The sequence below is a fragment of the Sebastes umbrosus genome, chromosome 12 (genome assembly GCF_015220745.1).
Source record: "Sebastes umbrosus isolate fSebUmb1 chromosome 12, fSebUmb1.pri, whole genome shotgun sequence".
Taxonomy (NCBI): Eukaryota; Metazoa; Chordata; class Actinopteri; order Perciformes; family Sebastidae; genus Sebastes; species Sebastes umbrosus.
In genome coordinates, this window is record NC_051280.1 from 24836283 (window position 1) to 24864003 (window position 27721).

Consider the following 27721-nt stretch of genomic DNA (forward strand, 5'->3'; position numbering starts at 1 on the left):
TACAAAAATAAAGTGTATATATACATAGAGTAGTAGAATACAAAAATAAAGTATATATACAAAGAGTAGTAGAATTAAAAAAATAAAGCATATATACAAATAGTAGTATAATACAAAAACATAATGTATATATATACAAAAAGTAGTAGAATACAAATAATAAAGTATATATACAAAGAGTAGTACAATACAAAAAAAGAAAGGAAAAATAGCTGTCATGCTACGTTTAGGTGTCAACAGCATTACATGGGAAAACATACCGTATGCGGTTTAAAATGACAAATGTATTAATATATGTATTGTAAGCACGCCGCACGTGTTACTATATTCACTCTCATCTATATTATTACTAAAACAAAACAGTTTATACAATTTATAAACTACTTTGTCACGTAGATAACGCCACCAAAAAAACTAAAACTAGTCCTTTATGACTGAGAAGATAGAATTACGAAGAGTCCCTGAAGGCAGCAGCGGAAGCTTCATCATGGTGGTATGTGTCACTGCAGCATGTTTCTGATGTCAAAAATGAAGCAATTTTGCACATTTTAGAGACATTTTAACCTCTTTTTTTGTTGTGACAGAAATTTGGGCTCCAGTTCAAAGCCACTCTGGAGAATGTCACCAATGTGAGACCACTGGGTGACGACTTCCGCTGGTTTCTGAAGGTAGGATGGCTATCAAGCTAACATGCTAGTTCACTTTACATACTAGAATATCATGTTGTTTACCTCTGTGGTTGATACTGGTCATCATTTCATCATGAAACGTACTGACATTACCTCCTACGGGAGAACTGAATAAGGGATCAGGTTTACACTGTGCAAATGTTGATTATGTTGCTTCACTGTTCATTATTTACTTGAGAAACACTAAACACAAGCCATGTTTTGTATCCTTTATCCCCTTAATGCAGCTGAAGTGTGGAAACTGTGGAGAGATTCCAGACAAATGGCAGTATATAACCCTAGAGGTAAGGACAAACAATAAATCTGTGCAATATTAATACACTGAATGTGAAATACATTTGACAGTGCAATATATCCTTTGATGCAATATATATACCTCAAGTGCAACTACCTTTGTTTACATTTTATTTATTACATCTACCCTACCTATTTTACAAGTGAAATTACCTCTGTTTACATTACATCTATTTTACCTATTTTATTCCTTTAGTACCTCTGTTTATATTTATTTATTACATTACATTGCACCAAATATCTGGAACAAGCTCCCAGAAACCTGCAGGACCGCTCCAACTCTGAGTTCTTTTAAATCAAAGCTTAAAACTTTCCTGTTTGCTGCTGCCTTTTATTAAACCAGATAATGATCTTATACTGCACTATAACTTTTACTCTTGTGTGTTATATTCTAGTTTAGCTTCTATCCTAGCTTTTATTTTTAGCTTGTTTTTATTTTTGAATCTTTAATGTTTTTATAACTGTTTTAATTATGTCTTAAAGTACTTTAGCACTTTGTGGCAATGTTCTTGAATGTTTATGTAAAGCACTTTGAATAGCCCTGTTGCTGAAATGTGCTATACAAATAAAGCTGCCTTGCCTTGCCTTGCCTTAAGTCTACTTTACCTGTTTTATTTGCTTTATAACTGTGTGTTTTACCTGTTTTATGTTTTACCTGCCTCGTTTAGTCTTGTCAAGTATTTGTTTTAAAGCACTGACCAGAAGTGGCAACTGTGAATCTCGTTGTATTTAACAAGATGATAATAAAGCTTTCTATTGTATTCTATTCTATTCTAAACATTATATTTGTGTCCTTACTGTTTGGAAAATGTTGCACACTTTGTCACTCACACACAGTGTCCAACCTGTTTTTTTTAACATAGGAGAGTGTGCCACTTAAAGGAGGAAGAAGCAGTGCCAGCATGGTGCAGAAATGTAAACTTTGCTCCAGGGAAAATTCAATTGGTACGAGCTAATTTGCCTCATTTTGTCTTTTTTCTGAGATAAAAACTGTGGTGGAAGTATAACATGTAAACTGTTTTTTTGTTTGTTTGTTTTTACAGATATCCTGGGAGACACAATCAAACCTTATAATGTAAGCAAACATCTTGTACTTCTACATATCACCCGTCCGTCACACAGAAGACTTATTTGTTCTATCTCCAGTGCAATAGGCCTTTTTCACTGCACACATTTTGAGTTGTCACAGTAGGAAAAACACAGGTGTAAATAATGAAATGAATGATGGCTGAATTACATTTAATTTTAGTTTTAGCTTCGTCGCTCGTTAGTTCATTCAAATAAAAAACAATGCAATCAAACTGATTTTGTCACATTCATTTGTCACATTCTGTTTGGACGGTGTAATATACACACATCCCAGGACATTAGACCTTTCTGCGTTGTACACATTACCTTCCCTCTAGATAATTTTTTGTGAACCCCAAACTGTAAAGTTCAAACTGTACCTATGCTTCACGAGGGGATCTTTTAATAGGCAGAATGATTACAGCAAGAAAAACCTGTTTCAGTGTTCACATGAGCACCTGACTATTGTTTTAGGACAGACTTGAGAAATTGTGAAACTATTCTTTAGTGTTTTTTTCCGGAAGTTTTGTTGCATTTTTTGTTGTCTCTTCAGTTCTGATTCTAGAAATCCGCCCTCTGTCACATAGACCAACATAATGACAGCTTGTGCTTCTTTTTCCAGCCATTAACAGTGTTTCTCCTTCTCTGTATGGTGCCGTATGTTTGCTGGGTTGAAGGCAGAGGACAGCGAAAAATTCAAGACAATGGTGCAGTTTGAGTGTCGAGGTCTGGACCCCATCGACTTCCAACCTCAAGTGAGTCTCTGTGAACTGATATGAGTTTTACAATGTGTCTTTAACATAAGGCTTCTACACAGCACACATTTTAACTTGTAGAGAAAGCACAGGTGTTACTAATAACATTAACGATGGCTCCGTTCTATTCATGTGTCCGTGACAGCAAGCCAGCATGCATAATACCAGGAGCCTGAAACTGAAGCAGCTACTGTACATGAAATTCAGCCATCATTTATTTTTATCATTTCCACCTGTGCTTTTCCTGCTCTGACATGTCCAAATGTCTTCTATGAAAACAGCCTTTAAATGTGCAAGTTTTTATTTGACCTTTTCACTGTTGACTTTTGGCCAAATACAGCTGCAAAACACAATTGCTGCATTCTAGAGGTCGACCGATAGTGGAATTTTAAAGGCCGATATAATAACAATAGTTTGGAGCAGGAAAAAGCCGATATCTTCTTTACTTCTGCAGCAGCCTAGTCGGCTACTTTGCATACGCTGTTTTTAATAAATCGTTTTTTTGTCACTCTGAATTTAATAATTCGTAAGACAATCTCCTGAAGTGTGATTTGGTGGATTACATTGGAAAATTTTCCATTTATTTGCAATGGGCCATGCGCTGTTCTGTGGCTTACAGTACAACTGGCCAGGGTTACTTCTGTTGCACATCCTCCTACATTGTTAAATGCCACTCTGGCAAACCATAATGTTTGTGTTTCATGAATGGATGGTTACATGGCTGGATTATTTGGAAGAGAGAACGCTAAATTGGCAAGCAAGTTAAAGTAAGAGTGAATGATTTTCCTCCCTGTGTCTGTCTTGTATCTGGCACAAAGAGCTGGTAGTGTTGTGTTATATATTCGAGTGATAACTTTTTTTCTCCCCCTCTCCCTTGACTTTGTGTATGGAGCCTCCGTGCAAAACAGTGATGTATGTCCCCGCGTGACTGGTGGAGGCTGCGCAGCCACCGGCCGCTATTAGAGCCCAGTTCTGCCGATTATAAGCATATTAAGCATATTGACTCACTGGAGCAGCTTATTGGCACATCTAAATTGGATGAAATTGATTGTCATTAGATACTGCTGCGAAAAAGTATATTGCTCCTGAGTCAGACGGTTTTACTTAAGGTAACAAAATCCATGAACTGGACAGTATTATAATAACATCTGACTCCTCTCAATTTCCTCTTAAACCCACTCCAGGCTGGCTTCGCTGCACAAGGAGCAGAGTCTGGAACACAGTTTCCTGAAGTCAACCTGCTAGAAAAAGTAAGTGCCGTAGCCATGGTTTAGAAATTAGTGAGCGCCATACACTTCATTTCCTGCATTCTGGAGATTTTTTATGCAACAGCTTATGGTGGAAATGCATCTATATAAAGGAAAACAGAAAATTCAGGCGGCGGGTGAATATAAAGATATACTAGGTTCTCATTAATTTTGTATTGCTTTCAAATATGAAGATCAACTATTTTAATTTAATGTTATCTCTGCTGAGTCAACACACATGTATGTGCTGTCTCACCATCACATTCCCCCCACCCCCAGAGCACAGGAGAGGGCTGGACTGTATGCTGCTGACCCTCTTGGTCAGCTGTGGAGTGCACCGCAGCTCATGAAACTATCATCATCGGTTGTAGAAATCCAAGATAACATTAAATACTGTGCATATATCACCAAGTACGATTTTAATTTTCATATAGTTTTTGTGTATAAAATCACTGCAGTGAATTCTGAAGACAGAAATGGGCTTTTTAGGAAATAATTACCGAGGTCTGGACCTCGGTGTCCTCATAGCTGGCTACGACCATGATAATGGGAATAACTTGTCTGTTGTTTTGGGACATCATTTATTTGTGTTGAAATTCCAGTAGTTATTTAGTTACAGGTTTTTTTCATGTATTTGTACTTCTGCTTCAGTCAGTTGTGATTTCCCAAGTCTTCCAAAAATGACTTTCAATAATCCCGACCTTGTTTACATAATGTGGCCGCCTCTTTTTTCTGTGCAACTTGACCACCCCATGTTTTTGTAAATTTCAGGACTGGACAGACTACGATGAGGAAGTCAAGGAGTCGGTGGGAATATATGAGGTCACACACCAGTTCATCAAGTGCTGATGTCATCATGTGCTGAGCCTCAGAGGTGGGCGAATGAACACTACAGCCAAACATCCTCAGGCCTCAGACTTTGCCGGCATCAAGGGTGCTTCAGATGCTGAGGTGGCGTGTTTCGGTTGATGATGAACATTAACAGGTGTGGATTGATACCACAGGTTGTCCATACACGTCTTGGATTAATGAACATGTTCAAGGCTTTTTTCACTGCCTCAATAAAACTGAAAGGTGGCAATTTTGAATGAGGCTCTTTTTTTTGCACATTTGAGTGCCACTTTAAACCTGCAGTAGGCAACAATTCCATAATAACCTTTCAGCATATTGCAATTCAAGTGTTCTGAGAGAAAACTAGACTTCTGCACCTCCTCTTGGCTCCTTTTTCAGGCTTTAAAAAATCTAGCCCGTGACGGGAGACTTTGGCCAATCACAGGTCATTTTAGAGAGAGCGTTCCTATCTGCTGTTCATTCAACGGAGGCAGCTGTCAATCATTGCAAACTCTGATCAAACGGTCAAACTAGGGAACTGTAAAATGTTTAGCTGTAAAATGAGAAAGTTTGCTCCAGCTGGTGGGCGGTGCTTGGTATTTCTTCAACTGATCTCAACATCAATTCAATGAAGCCGTATGGAGCAAAGAAGCCCTAATCCTCTTAAGTACAATAGCACCAATGGAAATGTGTATTTTTTTTAAGAGAGATAAGCTATTAACATGTTAAATGATTGAACACTATGAACAGAAGGACTGAGTGCTTATTGGTTAATAAATCACTGGTTCAGTTTGTGGAAAGTTGGAAAGATAGCCTGGCACAGACTGCACAAGGTCATTGGAATGTGTTTATCTACAAAAGCATTCTGGGTTTAGTTCCTTCTTACTCGTCTTCACTTTAAAACTGGAAGTCATAATCTTCGTTCTATGGACATTTTGCAATTTGTTGTTCCCAAAGTAAGGACTGAATTTGGAAAGAAAGCTTTTAGGTTTTTCGGCACCTACAGCTTAGAATAATGTACAATCTGATCTTCAACTTCAAAATTTAATTACCTTGAATGAGTTTAAGGCTCTGGTGAAATCGCTGCAGCCCAGGTTGTCTATGTGTCAAGTGTTTTGTATGAACAAGTTTTAATGTTGTTAATTTATGTGTTGTCTGTTACTTTCACTATAACTGTCTTGCTGCTATCTTGGCCAGGTCACCCTTGTAAAAGAGATATTTGATCTCAATGGGACTAACCTGGTTAAATAAAGGTAAAACATAATAATAATAATAACAAGGTGTAAACAAGTGAAATCTGGCAATAACGCAACTATAATTAAGTTATTTAATAAGGTTTTTAAAGAGAACACTTTTTTGTTTTTAGGATAACTCTCTCCAGCATGCCCACAGAAAGGTGTTGTTTTTTTCTTACCGAGTGACACATCAGATGAGGTGTAGACGATCTTTGCTCTATAGATGGTAATGTTTTTTTTTTCTTACCGAGTGCGCATCCTTTCGGGGATAGACGACCTTTGCTCTACAGTGAGTGGTGCTGTCTGCTCTCTGCTGTTGGGACTATCATCTCTGTGAGGACCAGCTGCTGAAGAGAGAAGCGACCATGGCACCTGGAAAGAAGAACAGGGTGTTCGTCATCGGTGTGGGCATGACAAAGGTTATATTATTCATATATTTATATAGTCTCAGACAGTCTGCAAGGCTCTTCTGACATTGTGTAATCAGACTTGAGGCTAGCTTAGTTAGCTAACTTCAGATTGCATTGAACATGTTCCTCTTAAAACATCTGTTTTGTCACAGTTAGACAAAAACCTCAGTAACCACAGTGTAGTGAACTGTTAATTGTGCTCATATTGTGTCAACAACTCTCAAAGACATGTGTCACAAAGGTCACTACACATTGTAAACATTAGCTAGCTAGCTAAGTTAGCCCAAACAAGATGCATTGTTGTTTCAGTTTGTTTTTGTAGTTTTAAACATGTTTTTTCTTTTAGTTAGGTATAGCTGCAGGTCTGGGTTGAGCTCTTAACACACGTGGCTCTGTCTCTCATGTCTAACAGTTACATTTTGAGTCCATAGTTCATGGCCAACAGAGTTACAATCTGTGCTGATGGTTATCACTGCAGCAGGCTGCTGTGAACTCTGTTTAGCTAAAGTTAGTCTCAAGTCTCATGTCAAGTCTCCTGGTCCTTCTAGTGGAGTGGAAAAATTGCCCTTTTTCACATGTTTTTTTCTTGTTATGAACTGAGAGATAATGTCAGTTTAGTGTGTTTTAGTGGGGATTCATGAGGATGTTTACAGTGGTGCTCCAAGTGTAATAATGTTATTATGAAGCTGTTTATTGATGCTCCTGTCACACTGAATAGTATATAAACAATATTTCTCTTATTTGTTCATACTATTTTAAAAGTGCTATCACTTACTGTGTTTTATATTTTATTATTTTATGTGGGTGTTAATATTCTTGAGGTTTCAGGTTGCATAACAATGTGTTCAATGTTGCCAAAAAGTCAGGAAATATTTTTCCAAGTTCACTAAAATGATTATAATTCTAAATATAAAATGTATAAATACATGCTTTTACAAATAAGTATTATAGGATAAATCTATTAATTAATATGCACTCTGCAGATTATTTTTTCGCTTGATCAATTAACCATCAAAAATGTAAAAAAAAATAATAATTTTACAATGATGGATGACAAAGAATAGCAGCAAATCCTCTCATTTTGAGAAGCTTTAACTAGAGAATGTTTTTGATTATGATTAGAACGATTAATTGACTATCAAAATAGGTGCATATTATTTTACTGTCAATTGATTAATCGTTTCAGCTTTATTTGCATGTCAAGTTCATCACAACCATTTTATAAGTACAACTTGAATAGAGTGACTGTCACTTAAAGCAGCGGTGGGTCGAATTGGAGCAAATGTGATTTTAAAAAGTTATGACAGTAGTGCATGAGACAGTGTGCCTCTGTGTCCTCCGGTGTCCTTTGGTGCTCCTAAAAGATTTCATCGAAAGTTTGTGACCCGGCAGCCATGGTGAAAACAGTTGAGAAAATACAAAGCACCGCCCACCAGCCGGAGCAAACTTTCTCATTTTACAGCTAAACATTTTACAGCTCTCTAGTTTGATCATTTGATCAGAGTTTGCCAGTGATTGACAGCTGCCTCCATTTTCAGCCAATAGGAACGCTTTCTCTCTGAAATGACCTGTGATTGGCCAAAGTCTCCCTTCACAGGCTTTTTTAAAGCCTGAAAACAGAGCCATGAGGAGGTGCAGAAGTCTAATTTTCTCTCAGACCACTTGAATTACAATATGCTGAAAGGTTATTATAGAATTTTTGCCCAATGATGCCAAAAAATATTCTGCCTACTGCAAGTTTAAGATTCATCTAATGTAATGGTTACGATGACAATAAAGTTTAATATTTACTCGAGAACAGGAAAAACAGCAGTGAATGCTTACGTTTATTGACACTCACCGTCTGACTGTCCCACTTTTCTGTATTTTGCTGCAGTTTGACAAGCCTGGAGCCCGAGGCGACTATGATTACCCTGACATGGCCAAGGAAGCAGGTTCTTATCTTTCCGAATATGAACATTGTTCAGTCACTCAAAAGATATCATATCTGAATATCTGTGAAATGATTCATATTGCATAACCAAGTGTTTTATTATTATATGTCTACATACTATTTTAGGTCAAAAGGCTCTAGCAGATGCAGGAGTCCCATATTCTTCCATTGAACAAGCCTGTGTAGGATACGTCTATGGTAAGACGTTAAGTCTCAAATAAAATGTTTTGTATATTGTTTATGTTTTACATGTCATATGCTGAAATACTGATAGTATCAACTTTTATATTACAATGAACATAAACACTAAAAAAATAATTGTTACGTAATTTTAAGTAAAATGCTTTTGGTCATAAAAGAAAAGTCTCTCATATTGTAATTATCTGAGTAAAAAAGTAAAATAAATAAGGATTAACATCTTCTGCTCTGCCTTATTCCCTCAGGGGACTCCACATGTGGGCAGAGGGCTATTTATCACAGCCTGGGCCTGACCGGGATCCCCATCATCAACGTCAACAACAACTGCTCCACGGGCTCCACCGCTCTCTTCATGGCTCGCCAGCTCGTTCAGGGAGGTGAGTCGAGCAGGACGCCTTGAAAATCTATAAATCTAATCTAATCTATAAAAGCTGCAAAGTATGACGGAGTATTAGGGCCACATAAAAATCAGAGATTTCCAGAATAAAGTCATAATATTTCAGGAAAAAAGTTGTAATTTAATGAGAATAAAGTCATAACTTTACGAGAAAAACACTTCTCCTCTCCTGTTGCAGATCTTGCTGACTGTGTGCTCGCTCTCGGGTTTGAGAAGATGGAGAGGGGCTCTCTGTCCGCAAAGGTATAAAACTATATGCCGTGGGTTGTTGTACTGGACGTATAACACTTTACATTATCTTGCAATCCACTCATACGGGTTTTGTTCTTATTGTGTTCTCCCCATGTAGTTTTTTGCTATCTGTATGGTTGTTCTTGCTGAAAAGAAAGAATACCAGCTCCACACTCGTCCTCAGAGGGATACACCTCATTGATAAACATTTAAAAAACGGATCGCAGTAGATACAACAGCTTAGTATGGCTGCACCCCAGAAATGAAGAAATAATGAACATCTGCCTTCTTTTATTAGTTTTCACTAACCGCTTATTGCTATTGAGTGAATTCCTACTACAGGGGAGCAGAAGGGGCAGCGGTTATAATAAAAAGGTCTACCTTTTTAAAAAAACAAACCTCAAACACAAAAAGCAGTTCGTCAAAATCCAATTTGAACTTGTTACCAAAACATAACAAATATAGAAATTTAGGGCTGTCAAAGTTAATGCGATAATAACGCGTTAAGGCAAAATCGTTTTAACGGCACTCATTTTTTTAACGCATTAATGCAATTGATATTTCGGTTATAGTTCAGTTTTTAGTAGTTCACTGATATCATATGAAACTAAAAAACTTAGGGAATCCATTGGTACCAACCATGTCATACTAGCTTGTCCTGAAAGAGGCTAAATAACGCTCCAAACTTGCGCAAAATTTTGGCAAGGAAAAACTGGCATGGCCATTTTCAAAGGGGTCCCTTGACCTGTGACTTCAAGAAATGTGAATGAAAAGGGTTCTATGGGTACCCACGAGTCTCCCCTTTACAGACATGCCCACTTTATGATAATCACATACAGTTTGGGGCAAGTCATAGTCAAGTCAGCACAGCTGTTGTTGCCTGTTGGGCTGCAGTTTGCCATGTTATGATTTGAGCATATTTTTTATGCTAAATGCAGTACCTGTGAGGGTTTCTGGACAATATTTTATCATTATTTGGTGTTGTTAATTGATTTCCAATAATTCATATATACATACATTTGCATAAAGCAAGCATATTTGCCCACTCCCATGTTGATAAGAGTATTAAATAGTTGATAAATCTCCCTTTAAGGTACGTTTTGAACAGATACAAAATTTGCGATTAATTTGCGATTAATCAATCGACGGCCCTAATAGAAATACATTAATATCTATTATCAACAAAACAGGCATTGCTATGTTATATGCCTGTACAGATGTGGTGGCTCACTCCAGATGTTTATGGATTTGTTTGCTTATACAATTCTGTTTCTGAACATTTTGGAAATCCCAGCTTGTTTATGTATTAAATGCAAATTCGCCAGATTATACCATCATTCTCCACTTAAGATGTCTCGTAAAAGTAAAATGTTATTTGAAAAAGACCTGTTTCTAGTTTATGGACAGGACCAATCCCATGGACAAGCACATGGAGGTGATGATCAACCGCTACGGGATGGTGGCAGCTCCAGCAGCAGCACAGATGTTCGGCAACGCCGGCAGGGAGCACATGGAGAAATACGGTACATGCTACGTGTGTGTGTTAGATACAGAAACAGCTTACTAGCCGGTCTAAAATGAGAAAGTGATGGTCGTATCTTGCATTGAGGTCATGATTTTACTATAAATGTTTGTGTCGTTTTTTTAATCTCCTTCAGGCACAAAGTCGGAACACTTTGCCAAAATTGCCTGGAAAAACCACAAGCATTCCACCAACAACCCGTAAGACAGGGTCAACTTTAAAAAAAATGCTTCAAAAATATCCTTGAATTTACATAATATTCAAGTGTGTGCGTGTGAATATGTGTGTCTGCATCCATGCAGGTATTCCCAGTTCCAGGATGAGTACAGTTTGGATCAGGTGATGAACTCCAGGAAGGTGTTTGAATTCCTGACTCTGCTGCAGTGTTGGTAAGAGCCTCACTGATTCACAGTTAGTGTCGTCATCTTTTGAAAATAAATTCATCATCCTGCCTCGAGTGTAACTATGTCACAACAGAGACTAGCAAGTAGCAGTTATTTCTATTTGATCAAAGTGCAGAGTTATTGATGATAAATGCTTAAATTCCTAACGCCACCGTGTCTCCTCGTCCTGCTCTTCTTGTCTCGTCAGCCCGACATCAGACGGCGCCGGAGCAGCAGTTTTGGCCAGCGAGGCTTTCGTCAGGAAACACCATCTGGAGCACCAGGCGGTGGAGATTGTGGCTCAAGAGATGGTGACCGACATCGCCTCCACGTTTGAAGAAAATAGCTGCATTAAAATGGTAAGATATTGTCATTAACATAAGTGTGTCTCGGTAACATTCTCCCCTCATCTGGATCTACAGAAAACTAAATATTTGAGGTTTAATAGTACTTTGTTAGGGGATGAGAAATGTAGCTACATTACAGCCAAAACTAGGGAGAGATATGTAAGAAAACACACTTTGATGGCTGAACTAAAGGAATTAGTACGACTCACTACGGCGCTATATTGCATGAAGAAACATCATTTGCACTATTCAACGAAAATATCTTGAGAATGTTGAGAAAGCAGGCAAAATGTTAGACTGAAACAAATGGAGAATAAGCCCTCGGTTCCTGCCATTCATGATGACAAAGGCTCCCTAATATTTGAACTAAATCAAATAAATTGCAGTAGGGCTGGACTATATGGACTAAAAATCATAACTCTGTGTTTTTAGATTGAATGGCAATACACAATAAAATATCTCTGTATTTTTTAGTGGGCTAAATGTTCAGTTGTAGTCAAAGCCACGTGAGATGACAGAAGCACTTTTATTAAAACAGATATCATATCATGAGACAAGATTAAGCTACTGTATGTTTGAGACAAATAATTGACGACTGCTTTAATTCAATAAATTGATGCAAACACTGACACGGCTTTACGGAAAAAAACGGTTTATGTAACGCAACATCACACTATATCGATATAAACCATATTGTCTCATCTTATATCTCGTTTGAAAATGTATCGATATACCTTAAAAAGTTACCCTAAATAAGACAGTAAAGCATCAGGGGAGGACTGTCACAGCATTGAGTTTTATAAATGTTTTCAAGATGTACTGATCCCCTTCCTCACTCCACTATACACACAATGAGTCCTGCTGTGATTTCCCCGTTGCCAAAACCAGGCAAAAACCATTTGCACCATTTTATCCACAAAGTCTGTTAAATAATGATTATAAAGTGTTTGCAGAGGTATTGCAGTACGTCTAGAGAGGTTTCATCTTGAACTCATATAGATGAAGTGGGTTTCATTATCGGCTGCCTCACCTCTATTACCATGAGGGGACTTTTTCATATAATGTCAAGAGCTGAATCAATTCATGGACTTGCATTTATATATCGCCTCTCTAGTCATCCAACCACTCAAAATGCTTTTACACTACATACCAACATTTACCCCGTTAGTGAGTTAAGTTTCTTATCCTATCCTATTTTCACCTCCTTTTCAACTGTTTAGATCTATTAGACAGGGTTCTCCTGCATCTCCACTCATATTTACAGTAGCACTTGAACCATTACCCCTATTGTATGGAAAGCACAAGGAATGACATACAGTATTTATATTATAATCAAATCTCCAGTGCTCCTGAAAACAATAAAGGAAAACCTCAAGAGATGGGTAAATTTGCTATTGCCATCATCATGGAGGACAGCAGAAATAATTAAAATGAATGTTTAGTTTAGTTTTTACTTTATTTATATTTGCACAATTATTTTCGAAAAACAAACAAAAATACACAAACAAAACAAAAAAATTACAAATAATATACATTGCAAGTTTCTGAATTCCACATGTTTATTCACGTTATATATTAATCTATAATGGTCGATATCCACTGTTAAAGAACAATATGAAGCGGGTAGTTGGGTCTGGTTGGAGCAAAATATCATCGCAGAAAATACAAATATAAAATGTCACTTGGCTCTCTGTGGTGTTACTCTAAATGTAATAGAAATATTAGTAACCCATTAATTCTCCATTCATGTGACAAAGCTAAAGATCTTTATAGACGTCTTCCTATTTTGGCTATTCCCTGCCTTCTTCCATGCAAATCCATTATTAACAGCTGGAGGGAAGCTGATTTTTAAGAGGGGATTGGCAGCAGAAAAATATTGCTAAATTGTGTCCATTGCTTTCTGTTGTCAATATTATTGAAGTTCATGAACTGAAAATGCAGTAAAACTTAAATGATGCCAACTTCTTTCATTCTTTACAGTTAAAAAATACTTACATTGCTAAAGGGCGTCACAATATCAATATTCCATTATGACATTTGAAGCTGTGTAGTCGAAGCAAAACCAGGATTGAAGGTTAAGTCTTGTCTTTTAGTTATCAGCTATAAGTGCTTATGATTTATCGGGACCTGAAAGATAACTTCATTATGATGAATTTGTTTCGTTAAATGAGTTCCTAAACATACTTATTTTTTTCTTTGTTCAGGTGGGATATGACATGTCTCAATCTGCTGCCAGAAAGTGTTATGAAACCGCAGGTCTGAAGCCGAGCGACGTCGACGTGATCGAGCTGCACGACTGCTTCTCGGCCAATGAGCTCATCACGTATGAGGCTCTGGGGCTGTGTCCAGAGGGTGAGACTGCAGCGCTTCAAACGTACTTTATCCCCCTATAGCTATTTTAAAACTGGGCTGTTAGAGCAGTTAACTGTCCTTCTTCTACCTGTATTTAAGTTTCTACATTTGGGAGAATACATAGACATGAAAATGGGACAGGATTAGGAATATCTTTATCGAATTGATATAAGCAATTATCAAATAAAGTCTTTCCTACAGGGATGCTGAGCTGAGTGGATAGTGTGTGACAATATTGTGTAGAGCAGCCTCCAATTTCCGCCTGTCTCAACCCGCTGAACACATTTGAAATCAAATAAATTAGAATTTAAATATGATTTGTTCATTCTCAGAAACTTTGCCTGTAGTTTCCTGCCTCTTTGTTACTCGGTTTTGAGGCCATTTGGCTGTGAGGCTAAACACAGAACATGGCACTCACTCAAGCTCCGCTCTTGTGGGAAATTCAGTAATAACGGAAACTGAATAAAACCTGTGGCCTGCCTACTAGTGTCGCACTGCAGGACGTGATCCAGAAATACCTCAGATATTACTGAACCATACAGGCATGACAAGACTATTATACATGCAGGAACTGACAGTATTTTCCCCCAAATGGGATTCAACGCTACTAAAAACTGACATCTGTTTCCACAATACGCAGGGGATTCAAAAAACAGCTATCATAATGTTTGATCAGCTTTATTGACACAGCAAATGAGTGATTGCATAGAGAGTTGGAGCCAACAGATACTTGGCCGCTGCTGCACAGAAGCACCCGACCATTATGTGGGAGGACTGACGGCTTCATCGGTGTTGCTGAACAGCTCATTTTCTCCTCACTGACGCTGCAGAGCAAGCGTGACAAATATATTCACTCTGGAAAACGCTGATTTGGTGTACGAGTGACTGAAACTATAAGTACATTTTGATTGATTTGACTTTCACCAGGTCATGTCTTTGACTGCAGAGATGTATTGGCTTGTCCAGTGCAATGTTAAATTAGATTAATCTGCCAGGCATGACTTATGGTCTTTCATTTGGTTAACATTCATCAGCTCTTATTAGTATATTGGGGTCTAGAGATACACATACAGACGTACATCAGACCAACTTCATAGTATTTGTAGTATTTCTTTTTTTATTTGTAGGCACTTATTATTCGACTCCCTTTCTTACATTTCCCTTTTCAAATAGACCTATACAAATGAAATATTTTGAAAAAGTTTGCTTAAACTTTTCTTCACTTGTGATTGTTTTTAATTGATCCTTTAAAAAAAAAATAATAATAATATTTTTCTATAAAATGTTCTACTATATACACACCAAGGTGTGTTTGTATTATTATTATTATTATTATTATTATTATTATTAATAAGTTAATTTCCAAAGATGCAGACGCACCTTCCATAGAACACAATTCACAAAGTGATTTACAAGAATAAAAATTAAAAACAATAAAACAGCTGTTAAAAACACAATACTACCATGCATGTACTGATGATATCATATTAACATGTCATAATATTAAACTGTAGATTTCACTCTGTGCTGTTTTGTGATCTGATCTGCAGGTAAAGCCGGAGAGATGATTGACCGAGGCGACAACACATATGGAGGCAAGTTTGTGGTCAACCCCAGCGGTGGTCTCATCTCTAAAGGACATCCTCTGGGCGCCACAGGTGAGCCGAGCCTCTGACTCTTGATGAAAGCCTCTTGTCGCGTACTGGAGGACAAAGCACACAATACATAATCCAGTCTGGTAGAGAGCATAGACTGTATATAAGAAGTGGACGTAGTCACCGTGACGTCACCGATTGGTTTGTGGACTGCAGTTTTGAAGCCTCGAGTTCGGCATTTTGGCCGTCGGCATGTTGTTGTTTTGCAACCAGGTATAAGTACAACCGAAGGCTGAATAAGACATTTTTAGGCGACCAAAATGTTACAATTAACTTTCATGAACTGAAAACACAAACTGTGAAAGGGTTAAAGTTGTAAGACGAAAACGTAGACAACTCCAAGACCGGACAACGCTGTGGTAGCGACCTGTCACTCACAAGGTAGCCCCGCCCTAAAGCATCCCCTGCTTTATGGTTTATGTGACTCTAAATGGGACCATCATTTACTAAATGAACATCATGCTGTATTGAAGAAGACTTGAAACTAGTGATTGAGACCATAAACTCATGTTTATAATGTTTACTGAGGTAATAAATCAAGTGAGAAGTAGGATCATTATCTCATAGACTTCTATACAATCAGACTTCTTTATGCAACCAGAGGAGCCGCCCCCTTTTTTGGAGCAGCAGATGAATGGGACTTGCTACACCGTACAGAAGATATAAACAATAGTGTTTATTGTGATGTGCATGCTGGTGTGCATCTTCAAACTTTGCCAAACTCCCACTGTGGCCACTAGGTGGCATGTGTCCCATAGTGATGGCCACCTTGTAACTGGGTAAGCCTGCCTGTGAGAGGGCAGGAGGCTGTGGCTTTGACAAGCCTCCCCTGTAATCATTCCACATATTAAACTCTTGAGGGACGAGACAAGCGGTGCAGCTGACTCACCCAGGCTACCTCGCAGGTCCAATATTTTTTTCATACACATACCATTTTTCATATTATACATGGTCACAGCTGCTTAGGTTTGTGTGCACTCAAACACACAAACACAGATGGTGAAACAGTGCTGTATTCTCTCCTTTTTCCTTCTTGTGATACAGATCAGTAGATTTCTGACTTTGATTTATCATCTTTATTGTAGGGTTGTCAAACAAATAAATTAATTAATCGCGATTCGCATGATTGTCCATGATTAATCACGATTAATCATAAATTAATCACATTTTTTCATTTGTACAAAATGTACCTTAAAGGGAGATTTGTCAAGTATTTAATATTCTTATCAACATGGGAGTGGGCAAATATGATTGCTTTATGCAAATGTATGTATATATTTATTATTGAAAATCAATTAACAACACAAAACAATGACAAATATCTCCAGAAACCCTCACAGGTACCTCATTTAGCATAAAAAATATACTCAAATCATAACATGGCAAACTGCAGCCCAACAGGCAACAACAGCTGTCAGTGTGTCAGTGTGCTGACTTGACTATGACTTGCCCCAAACTGCATGTGATTATCATAAAGTGGGCATGTCTGTAAAGAGGAGACTCGTGGGTACCCATAGAACCCATTTTCATTCACATATCTCGAGGTCAGAGGTCAAGGGACCCCTTTGAAAATGGCCATACCAGTTTTTCCTCGCCAAAATTTTGCGTAAATTTGGAGCGTTATTTAGCCTCCTTCACGACAAGCTAGTATAACATGGTTGATACCAATGGATTACTTAGGTTCTAGTTTCGTATGATCTTCAGTAGTTTCACTCTAGCTTCAAAATTGAGGCTGCTACAACCTCTGAAAGATCAATTGCATTCATACGATCTCAACCATCACTCCCTCTAGCTCATTATTTATGCAGTGCTGTTCCCCATTCATGTCACCAGCGCTCCCTTTATCTCCTGGGTCACTCTCCCAGTGTGGGAGTGCCCCAATCAGCTCTAAGCTCTGTCTGATCCATGGTGTTGCTCCTAATCTTGGGTGTGACCTTTGTACTCGGGAACTGTGAGCAGAGATATTGATGGCTAATTTACTGACCCGTGCAGGGACCCAGTCTGAGGAGGTAGCGTGAGCCACTTCAGGAGGATGTGATTATTGTGTATTAACCTGACATCCAGGGACATTGAAGTGTGTATGTGGTGAATTACCACATGCCTTTACCCTTCAGAATTTAAAAGGGCTTGTGATCATCAAAAGAACCTTATAATCTTCTCCCTTTAGAAGACTTTACTGAAGGACGATTTATGAACGTTCATTTTCATTGTGTATAAACAATATGAGTGATATCCAGAGGCTCTTCATTATGATAAATAGCCGTACCAACAGTATATTCTCCTATTGGCATTTAGACACTAACGAGTCCTCATGGAGCAGATTAGGAGTGTGCTGCACAATGTGAAAGAGGCAACATGAAGAGGTCTTTACTCTTAAGTCCTTTAGCTTATTGGGATAATGGAGAAATGCAAAAGCTCATTAAGCAGAAGGGATGAACAGCTAAGCTGTAACGCTAGCGCAGGAGCCGTCAGTGCCGAGATTAGGGAGTTGTCAGATTAGGAGTCAACTTGTCACCCCTCTCATTGTGAAGATATCGTGTTTAACACTTGCAGAATGCTTTAGTGTCTTCACCTGGAGACTGAGACATGACGGGATTGTAGCCACACTCTGTGTTTGATATGCCCCGCTGGCTAGCTCACGGCCGCCACTCTGAACTGCTCTCATACGGCGGTTACAGCTGATAACGCCGTCCTGACCGACGCTGCCATTGCGAAAGTGTAGCACCCGCCCTCCAGTCCCCCCCCCCCAGGTTAACACTGTTAGCTCTGTCAGCAGGTTTGCCGTTGTTTTCATGTTTGCCGCTGTTCGCACCATAAGCTGTCGGCTCAGCTGTCGCCATGTTGAGAGCCGTGCGGAGGCAATAGAAATACTCCCAATCTCACATTTAGCAGCTTTAAAACATAATGAACCAAGGGGTTTAAAAAACAGTTCCCGATAATGTCTTTCTCACTTTATTTAATGTACCTTTCCTCAGTTTGTGTATGACGTTGCCAGATCCACCCTACACCACATTCCCCCCCCTACGGGTAGCGCCAGCCTCAACCTCTTTTCCTTCTTCTCTCCCTCCTTGTGCTCTCTCAGGTCTGGCCCAGTGTGCAGAGCTGTGCTGGCAGCTCCGAGGGCAGGCTGACAGGAGGCAGGTCCCGGGGGCAAAAGTGGCCTTGCAACACAACATTGGCTTGGGAGGAGCTGTGGTTGTCACTCTCTACAAGTTGGGATTCCCTCAGGAGGCCCGGTGAGGAAGTAGTTACCACGATTTGTCATTAGTTCAGTTTATGCAGCATCTATTAACAGCTCTTCTCTTCATCATTTGGGCTGTAGAAACGGTACATTGCTGTACCCACTGTTCCTATTCTGCAACATAAACTCTAGATTGAAATGTGTACAGCTTTACATGTGTCTGAATCAAAGTGAAACCTCAGATAGCTAAAGTCCTTTTTTTTCTCCACATAGTTTGTACTTTGATTCTTGCTGTTCTTTCTGCTTCCCACAGTTCCCACGTAGGTGCTGTTCCCACCAGCTCAGCCAGCGGTCTGGAGGGGTTTAAAGCTTACCCTGTCTTCAAAGAGATAGAAAAACAGCTACAGGAGGTATAACGGCACACTGTCCCCCTCACACATCCTGTGTTTGATCCTATGGAATCAGTGTATTTGCATCCAATTAGATGCATCCATATCTTAGATTTTTCTTTGTTCCCTTTTCTTTCTTCCTCTCTACTGATCGCTCCATGTTATGCAAATATGCCCGTAAGCCCTTAGTACCGTAGGGGTTCATTAGTATTTCATAAATGCATCCATAAAAGAAAAGTAAAGGTGGTTGTGAGTCTATCTTCTCTCAGTGGGCAGTTTATGGTCTTTAGATGTTTTTATGTACAAAAGCAGCCATAAAAGCCGACTGCAGTTTCAGGGCCATGTAGCACACACACTTTTTTCTCGGCATTTAAAAGGTCTTTATAGCCACCAAGGACTTGCTGTGTTGTGAACATTACTGTTATAAAGGTATAGTATGTACTGTTAGAGTAGAACAGCAACAACAATGTAAATGTTATTTATAGACCACTTTTCAACAAATATTATACATGTAATATATCATGCTTTGGAAGTGCAATGATTCACAAATCAAAAATATAAGTAAGGGATAATGTACAGCGAGCCCTTCAGGGCATGGCTTTATTAAGAGAACTGGATACAGCGTTGGAGGCGGGGCCCCGTTCATTCCTATGAAAGTTGCTCAGTGGCGCATGATGCCAAAATGGCTCGACTTCCGTCTGAAAAAAGTACTCGGATCTTCCGGCGATCTTCCGCATCCATTGGGCCCATGGAACATGCGCAGTAGCGTCCGCTCGGTCACATGGCTCGGTCACGGGGTCCCAATGTCACGCTGGGTCTGGGTCTCATTCACATGAACGGAGGAAGGGAAATAACTCTGGATTTGGCTATTAGTGGGTTTTACAACTTTAAGGACCTAATGATTTAAATAAGGGCTATTAGAGTGTTCGTACTGGGGAGTTGATTTACCTCAAAAGAAATTATCCGAGTTACAAACGTCTCTTTCCCAATGTAAGTCTATGGGAAAAGTCTTTTTGGGCCCAATGGCATCACGTGACGTACACGGAAGTTGTAGTAGCGCCGTTTGGCTACTACGGAAATTAGGATCAATGACTGCCGCACTTCCTGGGGGCTTGCTTCAGGGTGATACAAGACCCCTGACGGGATTTATTTCACAACAGTGACCCGCTAGCTGTACATTATCCCGCTTATTACACGGCTACTTGCTTAAGAAATCAATAATTTGTCAGTCCGCCAGAGTCCGACATCAGAATTTGCGCCCATGGCAACGGTCTGTTATACATAGCAACAGTCTGCTATAAAGAAATAACAGTACCGTAGAACGCAGTGATTGACCAATCAGAATCAAGTATTCAACAAAGCGGTGTAATAAAACCTGTTAGTTCAACACTGACAACACACGTATGTAACTGGGTGTTGTTTTATGTTACCAGAAGACATGGTCAACAGTAGAACATTGTGTTCAAGCCATATAATTGTGCTTTGACCTGTCGGAGAAGATCAGGTAGACCAGTACTTTATGTGCATTAGTCATGCTGTTATCTTGGGCCTCCTTTATAAATGTACAAACGGTTCGTGGAAGGTAGGCACCATTTGAGCCTGTGATTTGTCATTGATTGTCAGTTATTACCTGCATTTGACGGAGGCTGACCGCTCGGGGGTTGGTGCCGAGGGGAGCCGCTTAACAATAATGATGTGTAGGAGTGATCAGCTGTAAAGCTGCTGATGTGCCTGGAAGCCTCAGGAGGCAGGAGGATGTATGTGGAGTATATATTCATATTGATTTGAATTCTGCTCACTCCTGCCTGTCCAAATCCCTTCCTACACTGAGTTGGCAATGTGATGTTGAACAATAGCTGTGCTGCTCACTGGTAGATTATAAGAGCCTGTGGCTCTGAATAACTGCAGGGAACTTCAGTTTGATTGTTGGTTGTAAGTGTTGGTCACATTTCTCAACAGCGGACATGATTCGAGGCGACTCTCTGGTCCTTCTTGCCAAGAATCATTTGGGTTTTTTGAAGATGTTCCTTTTACAACTGAAAGGGTGTAAAATGTGAGTGGCTCTTCAAAATTGAGTGATTGTGTCCACAGAATATTTTAGAGATGTTTTTTTTTTTTAAAACTAAAATTCAGTCAGATGTGAAAGAGGCATAGTCATTGTGCTCCAGGAAGCAAAATGCATCCGGTCCCCTTCTTCACTGAAATGATTGGGGAGCAAATTGACAGCATTTTCAGAACGTGGCCAGAGATCCCATCATGCAATACTGCAGAGATGAAGTCTGAATCTGAACAGGGCATGTTCAGAACACACTGTAAACATTAAACTGCATTGCATACGAAGTAGCCATTACAGAGACAATCAAATCATAATTTTAACCTGACAGTTTCCGACCTTAATTACAAAACCATATGACTGTGATTAACCATCATATGTCGACTCAAAAGCCTTCTGGACTCCCCTGCAGGAAGGAGAGAAGCTTGTGAAGAAGGTCGGTGGAGTGTTTGCCTTTAAAGTGAAGGATGGACCAGGCGGGAAAGAGGCCACTTGGGTCGTGGATGTGAAGAATGGCAAAGGTTCTGTCAGCACTGACGCAGGTGTGTATCTCAGCGGAGGTGTTGGAGGAGTTGCATCAGTGTGATTTTTATAACATGTTAAAATGTATTTCCATCCTGGGCCTTATTCTCCTACTTTTTGCCTCACGGTTATCGTCACTAAAAGAGCAAAGGGATTCTCAGAAATATTGCTTTTTAATATACAATAACAATTCTCTAGCAGTCAGTCTGAAGTTAAAACATGACATTTTCACACACAAATCTCTCAGCAGCTGTACGTGCACCAACATGTGTCACTTTTTATCCATTGAACATTTGTTATTGACAGAATTTCATATGGCTTTCTCTTTCTTAGAGAGACCACACACACATATCTGTGTATCACATCCCTTGCTTGTGATACTTGTAGTCTGTGTTGTGGAAGTAAAACAGGTTATAGAAGCTCGGGATTGAACCTCTTTCTTTGTTTGGCTCTTTTTCCTTGAAGCTCAAACGAGAAATAGGTTCAACGCCCTCAGATTCATACTGGTATAGAGATTGCGTTGGCTGTCTGGCTGTGTATTGGATAGTTATATAGCCTCTGAAGTAGTCGACATTTTGAACACAGTCTTCACCGCAACAATTATCTTTTGAGTTGGATTTAAAGACTGATAAAGCTGCCGCTGCAATGGACATCAAAACATGACACTAATTAAAAACTCACAGCCAGGGGGGGGGAAGAGCAACACACACACACACACACACACACACACACACACACACACACACACACACACACACACACACACACAGGAGAGTCTCTAAAGCACATTTCATCATTTTGATGCCTTAAGCATTTTTGACATATCGTCGATATGCTAGAGGCAGTAGTCTTGCTAAAGGAGTTGTATTCTGCCTTTTTTAAGCCGAATGTGGCCTCCGCACTCAAAGATGTTACACACACACACACACACACACACACACACACACACGCACACACACACACACACGCACACACACACACACACACACACACACACACACACACACACACCATCTCATAAATAGCCCCCTGACTGTTTCCATTAGGCTGCCCCCCTCTTGTGAAGCTCTCTGGATCCAAGCCTCTATTTCTGAGGTTTTTGCCTCTCCATCTGACTCGCTGTTCAGAAAATTGGAAAGAAATCTTTAGGAAAACCTTTCGGAGATGCTCTGTCAAAAGGCATTTATTGTTTTGTTGGTTTCTTTTGCCTGTATGGTATGACAGTACTACATTTGGTAAGTAAGAGATGTTAACGGCTAGATTATGTCACTTTTGAAATAACACAATCATTACAAATGAAAAGACAACAAAATACACTCCTCTTGACCAATAAGGTTTTCCTGCTACAGCCGTACTTGATCTGGTATGACCATCTGTAGCTAATGTTGTCTAACTACATTTTAGCATATCACAGCTAAACATTAGTTTAATCACAGAAGTAAAACAGGAAGTAAACACACCGTACTTCAGCTCCCCTAATGATGACGTCTCTAAAGCCACTCAGGAGAATGAAGGGAAACGTGACATTATCTTGTAATTGCCACTTATGGCCGCCACAGTGGGCGCTGTACAGGAAAGGTTACAAAGTGAGACTTTAAAGTGGTTATTGGCAATCATTTTATAATAACAATGTATTAAACGATAATGTGACGGGGGTCGCTCGTAGTGATGAACCTACTGAGAACTTGAAGAGCACTCGGAGAGCGCAGACCCCCGTCAAGGCCGTTTCCCATAAGGGGCCATGTTGCACTTTTCATGAAAATCGGGCCAGTCGTTTTCTTCCGTAACCTGAATCTGCAGCTTTACGCAGCTTTATAGTGAGTCCCAGCTCATTGTTTAGCTACCTGTGTTGGTTCGCTCTCATCGCTCTCATAGTACCGTTCACTTTTCAAAGAGACATTTATATAAAGTATTTTAGGACTGTAAGATTGCGGTATTAAGTATTCACAACACTTATATACACACAGTTTCTTCAGAAAAAAAGTAACATCTGATTTCACTGTTTGATGCCTCAAGCATATTGATGCATCATCATTATGCTCGAAGCAGAAATCATGCCAGTTTTAAAGATGGTGTAAAAGGTTATATTTAACAGGCTGGTGGTTTCATTCAGATATTTTGTGTCAGAACAAAGCATGGACAATTTTTCCTAATGCTTTCTGAATTGTTACGTCAGTGAAAGAAACATCATTGCACTTGTGTGCTGCACACAACATGTTTTTGTACACTAATGGAAAGTTTCAAGTGTACTCTGGAGTGCTTTCTATTTACAACATTGCGGTAATGGCGACAAACATTTTCCTTTTGTGAGTCATATCAGGTTGTTCTTTTCTATCTTGTGAGCACATAGAGATTATCTTTCCTTAATGTGCGTCAAAGGATCTACAAATATGCATTTGTTTCTGATGCATTTGCTATATTGTGGTAGTTGGCCGTAATAAATACTTTTTTTTTTTTTTAGGTAAAAAGGCAGACTGCACCTTAACCATGAGTGACGAGGATCTTCTGGAACTGATGACAGGAAAGTTGAACGCACAAACGGTATGTATTTATGCATTAACCTTATCTATCTGCACTCACATGGTGACGCGTTTACAAATATAAATATGAATAAAATAAATGTAGTGTACGCCTTCACAGGTCAGGAGATTGATTTCCAATTGACGATCCACAACGGATTAAAGAGTAGTTGTTGTTTTTTAATGCATGCTAAAAATCACATATCCACTATCATCAAGTTCTGTGGTTGGTTAGTTTGCATTCACACCATTAACAAACCGCACCACAGTCCAGTAAGAAATGGACCTCGGTCCAGTTGTTCAGTCCGCACCACAGTTTGATTGAAGGCTTTCACACCAAACAAAGACAACGGGGGGAAAAAAAACACCAGAGTATGTTTTAACCATAACCTCTGAGAAATCTGATCTATTTCTGACACTGACATGCTGCGAATATTTTGCTGGCAAAGTGCAGGTTTGACTGATGCATTTCTGCCAGCGCAGCCGTATCCAACTGGCCCACAGCACACACTGAGGTGCAGTTAAACACAAGAAAAATCATGTAGAAGTATCAACGAACACTTCCTACACCAAGATGCCAAATGAGTAAAAATACCATTAAAGGTGTTATTGATAACATTTTTATGCAGACAAATAATAATAAAAAAAATCCACAGAGCTTTTAGAAAGGTGCCAAATAAAAGTATGTTATAGTTCTCTCAAACAAAGTTAGACGATGATGCTCATCGGAGGGGATTCAGAAGTGGGTCGCCGACTGAACCAGAGTTGGTGATTGTTGGAAAAACTTTAATGAGTTTTATTGGTAACACTTCATTTTACAGGTCCGCAGATTTCATAATAATTAGGTGATAATTAGCAAGTAACCTATTTTAAATTTCTTTGGAGCCTATAGCTACATGTTCGCAAAATTACTTTTACTCCACCGCAAACATTCATCACTTGACATGAGCGTCTGAGTCTCTCTCAACTCGACCATAAAACATGCAGGTTGTGCATCGAACGGGCAACGACTTGTTGTGAAGTGAACGCAGTGGAACAGAGGAGGGAGAATGCAACATCTAGTGGCGGAATGATATTAATGTCATCAATTGCACCTTTAAGAAAATTGGTTAATTTTTAGATAAAGTTATTCAGTATTTTAGTGACAGATAAACAATGTGATGTTCCCCCAATAATGCTGAAATTGAACAAGTGGGATGTTCTGTAATGTTTGATCTATGTGTTCTTTCTGTCAAGCCTTTCATTTGACCCCCACATGGCTGTTATTGTTCAGGAGTGGTGTGCTCAGATAAATGATTAGTCCATGTGGGAGCATGTAACCCTCTGGTTGTTTAGCTGATAGTAAGGTTATTATCCAATTCTCTACATCCTCTAACCTGTAAAGAGCACCAAAGCCAGAGGCCTCTATAGTTCGAGGGCAGGTGAAGCTTATTAAAAATAATGAGTCGTGGTAGATTGACAAGTGCTAGCTCGAGGCTCAAAGCTGCATCCAGCCTTTGTTCCACTAGAACATGTTTACATGCTTCAATGTTCAAAAAAAACCTTTACTTTTCTCATACCGGCTGTGCTGCAGCACCTCTTTTTACCCTCTGTCTGAAACGCCCAGTCTGCTCTGATTGATCAGCTGGCCCACTCTGTTGTGATTGGTCAACCTAACCAAACTCTTCGGACTCAGCTCCAGCTCCGCTCTGACAAGCTGTGTTTGAGGGCGTGCCAAACTAGCCGCTAGGCAGGTATTATGCAAATGTGTTACTTGGTGACATCACCACGTTACGGAAGAAAAGGCGGGACTTCAAGCGGGGCGTTGCAGGCAGTTCAGGAGTGTTTCTGTGGGGGAGAGTAACTCGCTTTGGCGTGGACTTTGTAACTTTGCAGACCTTTTACAACACAAAAAACTATATAACCCAATAAAGGAAAGGGGAAAAGCATAATAGGTCCTCTTTATAAGTCGACTTTTTTAATATTTTCCCTCTTAACTCCTGTCCGTAGGCGTTCTTCAAAGGGAAACTGAAGATCGCTGGGAACATGGGCCTGGCTATGAAGCTGCAGAACCTGCAGATTGCACCAGAAAAGGCCAAGCTGTGAGACCCGGAGCTAGCCGTTTGTCCTCTGAGCAGCACTTCATGGACAAACTTGTTGGAAAACTTAATTCCTCCTAATCAACAATCTTATGGAGTACTTTGATGATGTGTTTGATCTTTGAGACGATCTATAAAGTTTCAAATCCAGCTGCTACTTTGATATCAGAGCACACTCACTGCATAGTACACACAGAATTTTTAATCCCCTGTTATGTGTTGTTTAATCTTTTTGATCCGTAACCTTTACATGTGATATAAAGTCTGACACATCCAGAGTCTTTAGGAGCTGCTTGCTTACATGCAACATCAGTGCAAATTGCAAAAATATATATATGGCGCTCCTCCCTGTTTGATTAATCATGTAGTTAAAACACTCAATGTGCCTCTAAAATCTGTGTATGACATTAAGATTGTGGTTTTAAAGCCATTTTTGGCCTCAACCATTTTAATAATTTTGTATAGAATACTGTATACGTCTGTAAATGATAGCAATTATCTAATTTTTTAAAAATAAATCTTTCGCTGACAATAACAACCTCTGAATTTGTCTTTCCCTTAAAGGTAGGTATATCAATATTTACTATCTTTCTATTTCAGCCTGCACACACACACAAAAAAAACAAACTCCACCCACCAGGGACATTTGGACATATGCCACAGTTTTTTTTCTACCTCCTTGCATGTCTCAAATGTGTCATCCATTACATGTAGGAAAAACAAGGAGACAACTTAGATTCAGAATCAATGAACATGAAAGTGCTATCCGCCGTGCTGATCCTAAATCAGCTGTTATGAGACACGAGTCATTCTATTTAGGATTTGTCATTTTGTGGCTTTGACATGATGACTCATCGTGGGTGGAAATATGGCTCTTTAATATGTACTCCAATGTGAATGCAGATATCTTCTACCTTGCAACGCTTCACCCCAGTGGGCTAAATGAAGAACTATATATCAGCTGTTTTCTGTGTCTCTATATTGTCTTTCTGTCCCCAGTGTATAGGCTTGTTGTATGAGAATGTGTCAATGCTATGGATTTGTTTGTCCCTGTGTCTGTAACGACTTGACCTGCTGGGCAATTTGCGTCATGTCTATTGAATCAAGCCCTCGGTGATTGACGAGGTGCACCTGCATGCAGAGTAACCCACATTTAGGGGCGACTCATCATGCATGCCTCATCTTGCTCAGAGGAAAGTCCAACATGGACTGAAACGTTTGCACTCTAAATAGAAACATTTTAAAATCCAGCTCAACCCCTTGCGAACCACAGCTTGTAATAAGGCCATCATACTATTGTTTGCGTTAATCCAAATTACGAAATACTTGTGCACATAACAGCATCAGTGCTGTTTACGAGCGGCAGTGGCACAGTTCTCTACTAGTTCTCTCTGGATAGCGTTCAAACAAAGGGATTTGAGTTGTTTTTGTT

At 39.4% G+C, this 27721-nt stretch overlaps 2 protein-coding genes across 2 annotated transcripts; both read left to right on the top strand.

The window, feature by feature from the left end:
* Positions 1-362: 362 nt before the first annotated feature.
* czib (CXXC motif containing zinc binding protein) lies at positions 363-5134 on the top strand. The gene is made up of 8 exons (XM_037788797.1): positions 363-493; positions 585-668; positions 917-973; positions 1847-1928; positions 2027-2058; positions 2729-2806; positions 3991-4056; positions 4825-5134. The coding sequence occupies exons 1-8, from the start codon at positions 431-433 to the stop codon at positions 4900-4902; spliced, it is 540 nt and encodes a 179-aa protein (XP_037644725.1). The 5' UTR covers positions 363-430; the 3' UTR covers positions 4903-5134.
* Positions 5135-6365: 1231 nt separating this feature from the next.
* Positions 6366-26795, top strand: scp2a (sterol carrier protein 2a). Its single transcript, XM_037788791.1, has 16 exons — positions 6366-6538; positions 8406-8463; positions 8589-8660; positions 8906-9037; positions 9236-9300; positions 10685-10811; positions 10947-11010; positions 11113-11199; positions 11402-11552; positions 13745-13892; positions 15443-15550; positions 18630-18783; positions 19042-19138; positions 21583-21712; positions 24154-24233; positions 26201-26795. Exons 1-16 carry the CDS (start codon positions 6485-6487, stop codon positions 26294-26296), a joined length of 1623 nt encoding a protein of 540 aa, XP_037644719.1. The 5' UTR covers positions 6366-6484; the 3' UTR covers positions 26297-26795.
* Positions 26796-27721: the final 926 nt, after the last annotated feature.

Bases quoted from the DNA above. Each gene is read 5' to 3' on its own strand.
- scp2a (XM_037788791.1), top strand. From the start codon at position 6,485: ATGGCACCTGGAAAGAAGAACAGGGTGTTCGTCATCGGTGTGGGCATG. The intron at 6,539-8,405 runs GTTATATTATTC...ATTTTGCTGCAG, and splicing joins TCGGTGTGGGCATGACAAAG to TTTGACAAGCCTGGAGCCCG. The intron at 24,234-26,200 runs GTATGTATTTAT...TCCTGTCCGTAG, and splicing joins GAAAGTTGAACGCACAAACG to GCGTTCTTCAAAGGGAAACT.
- czib (XM_037788797.1), top strand. From the start codon at position 431: ATGACTGAGAAGATAGAATTACGAAGAGTCCCTGAAGGCAGCAGCGGA. The intron at 2,059-2,728 runs GTAAGCAAACAT...GCTGGGTTGAAG, and splicing joins ACACAATCAAACCTTATAAT to GCAGAGGACAGCGAAAAATT. The intron at 2,807-3,990 runs GTGAGTCTCTGT...AACCCACTCCAG, and splicing joins CCATCGACTTCCAACCTCAA to GCTGGCTTCGCTGCACAAGG.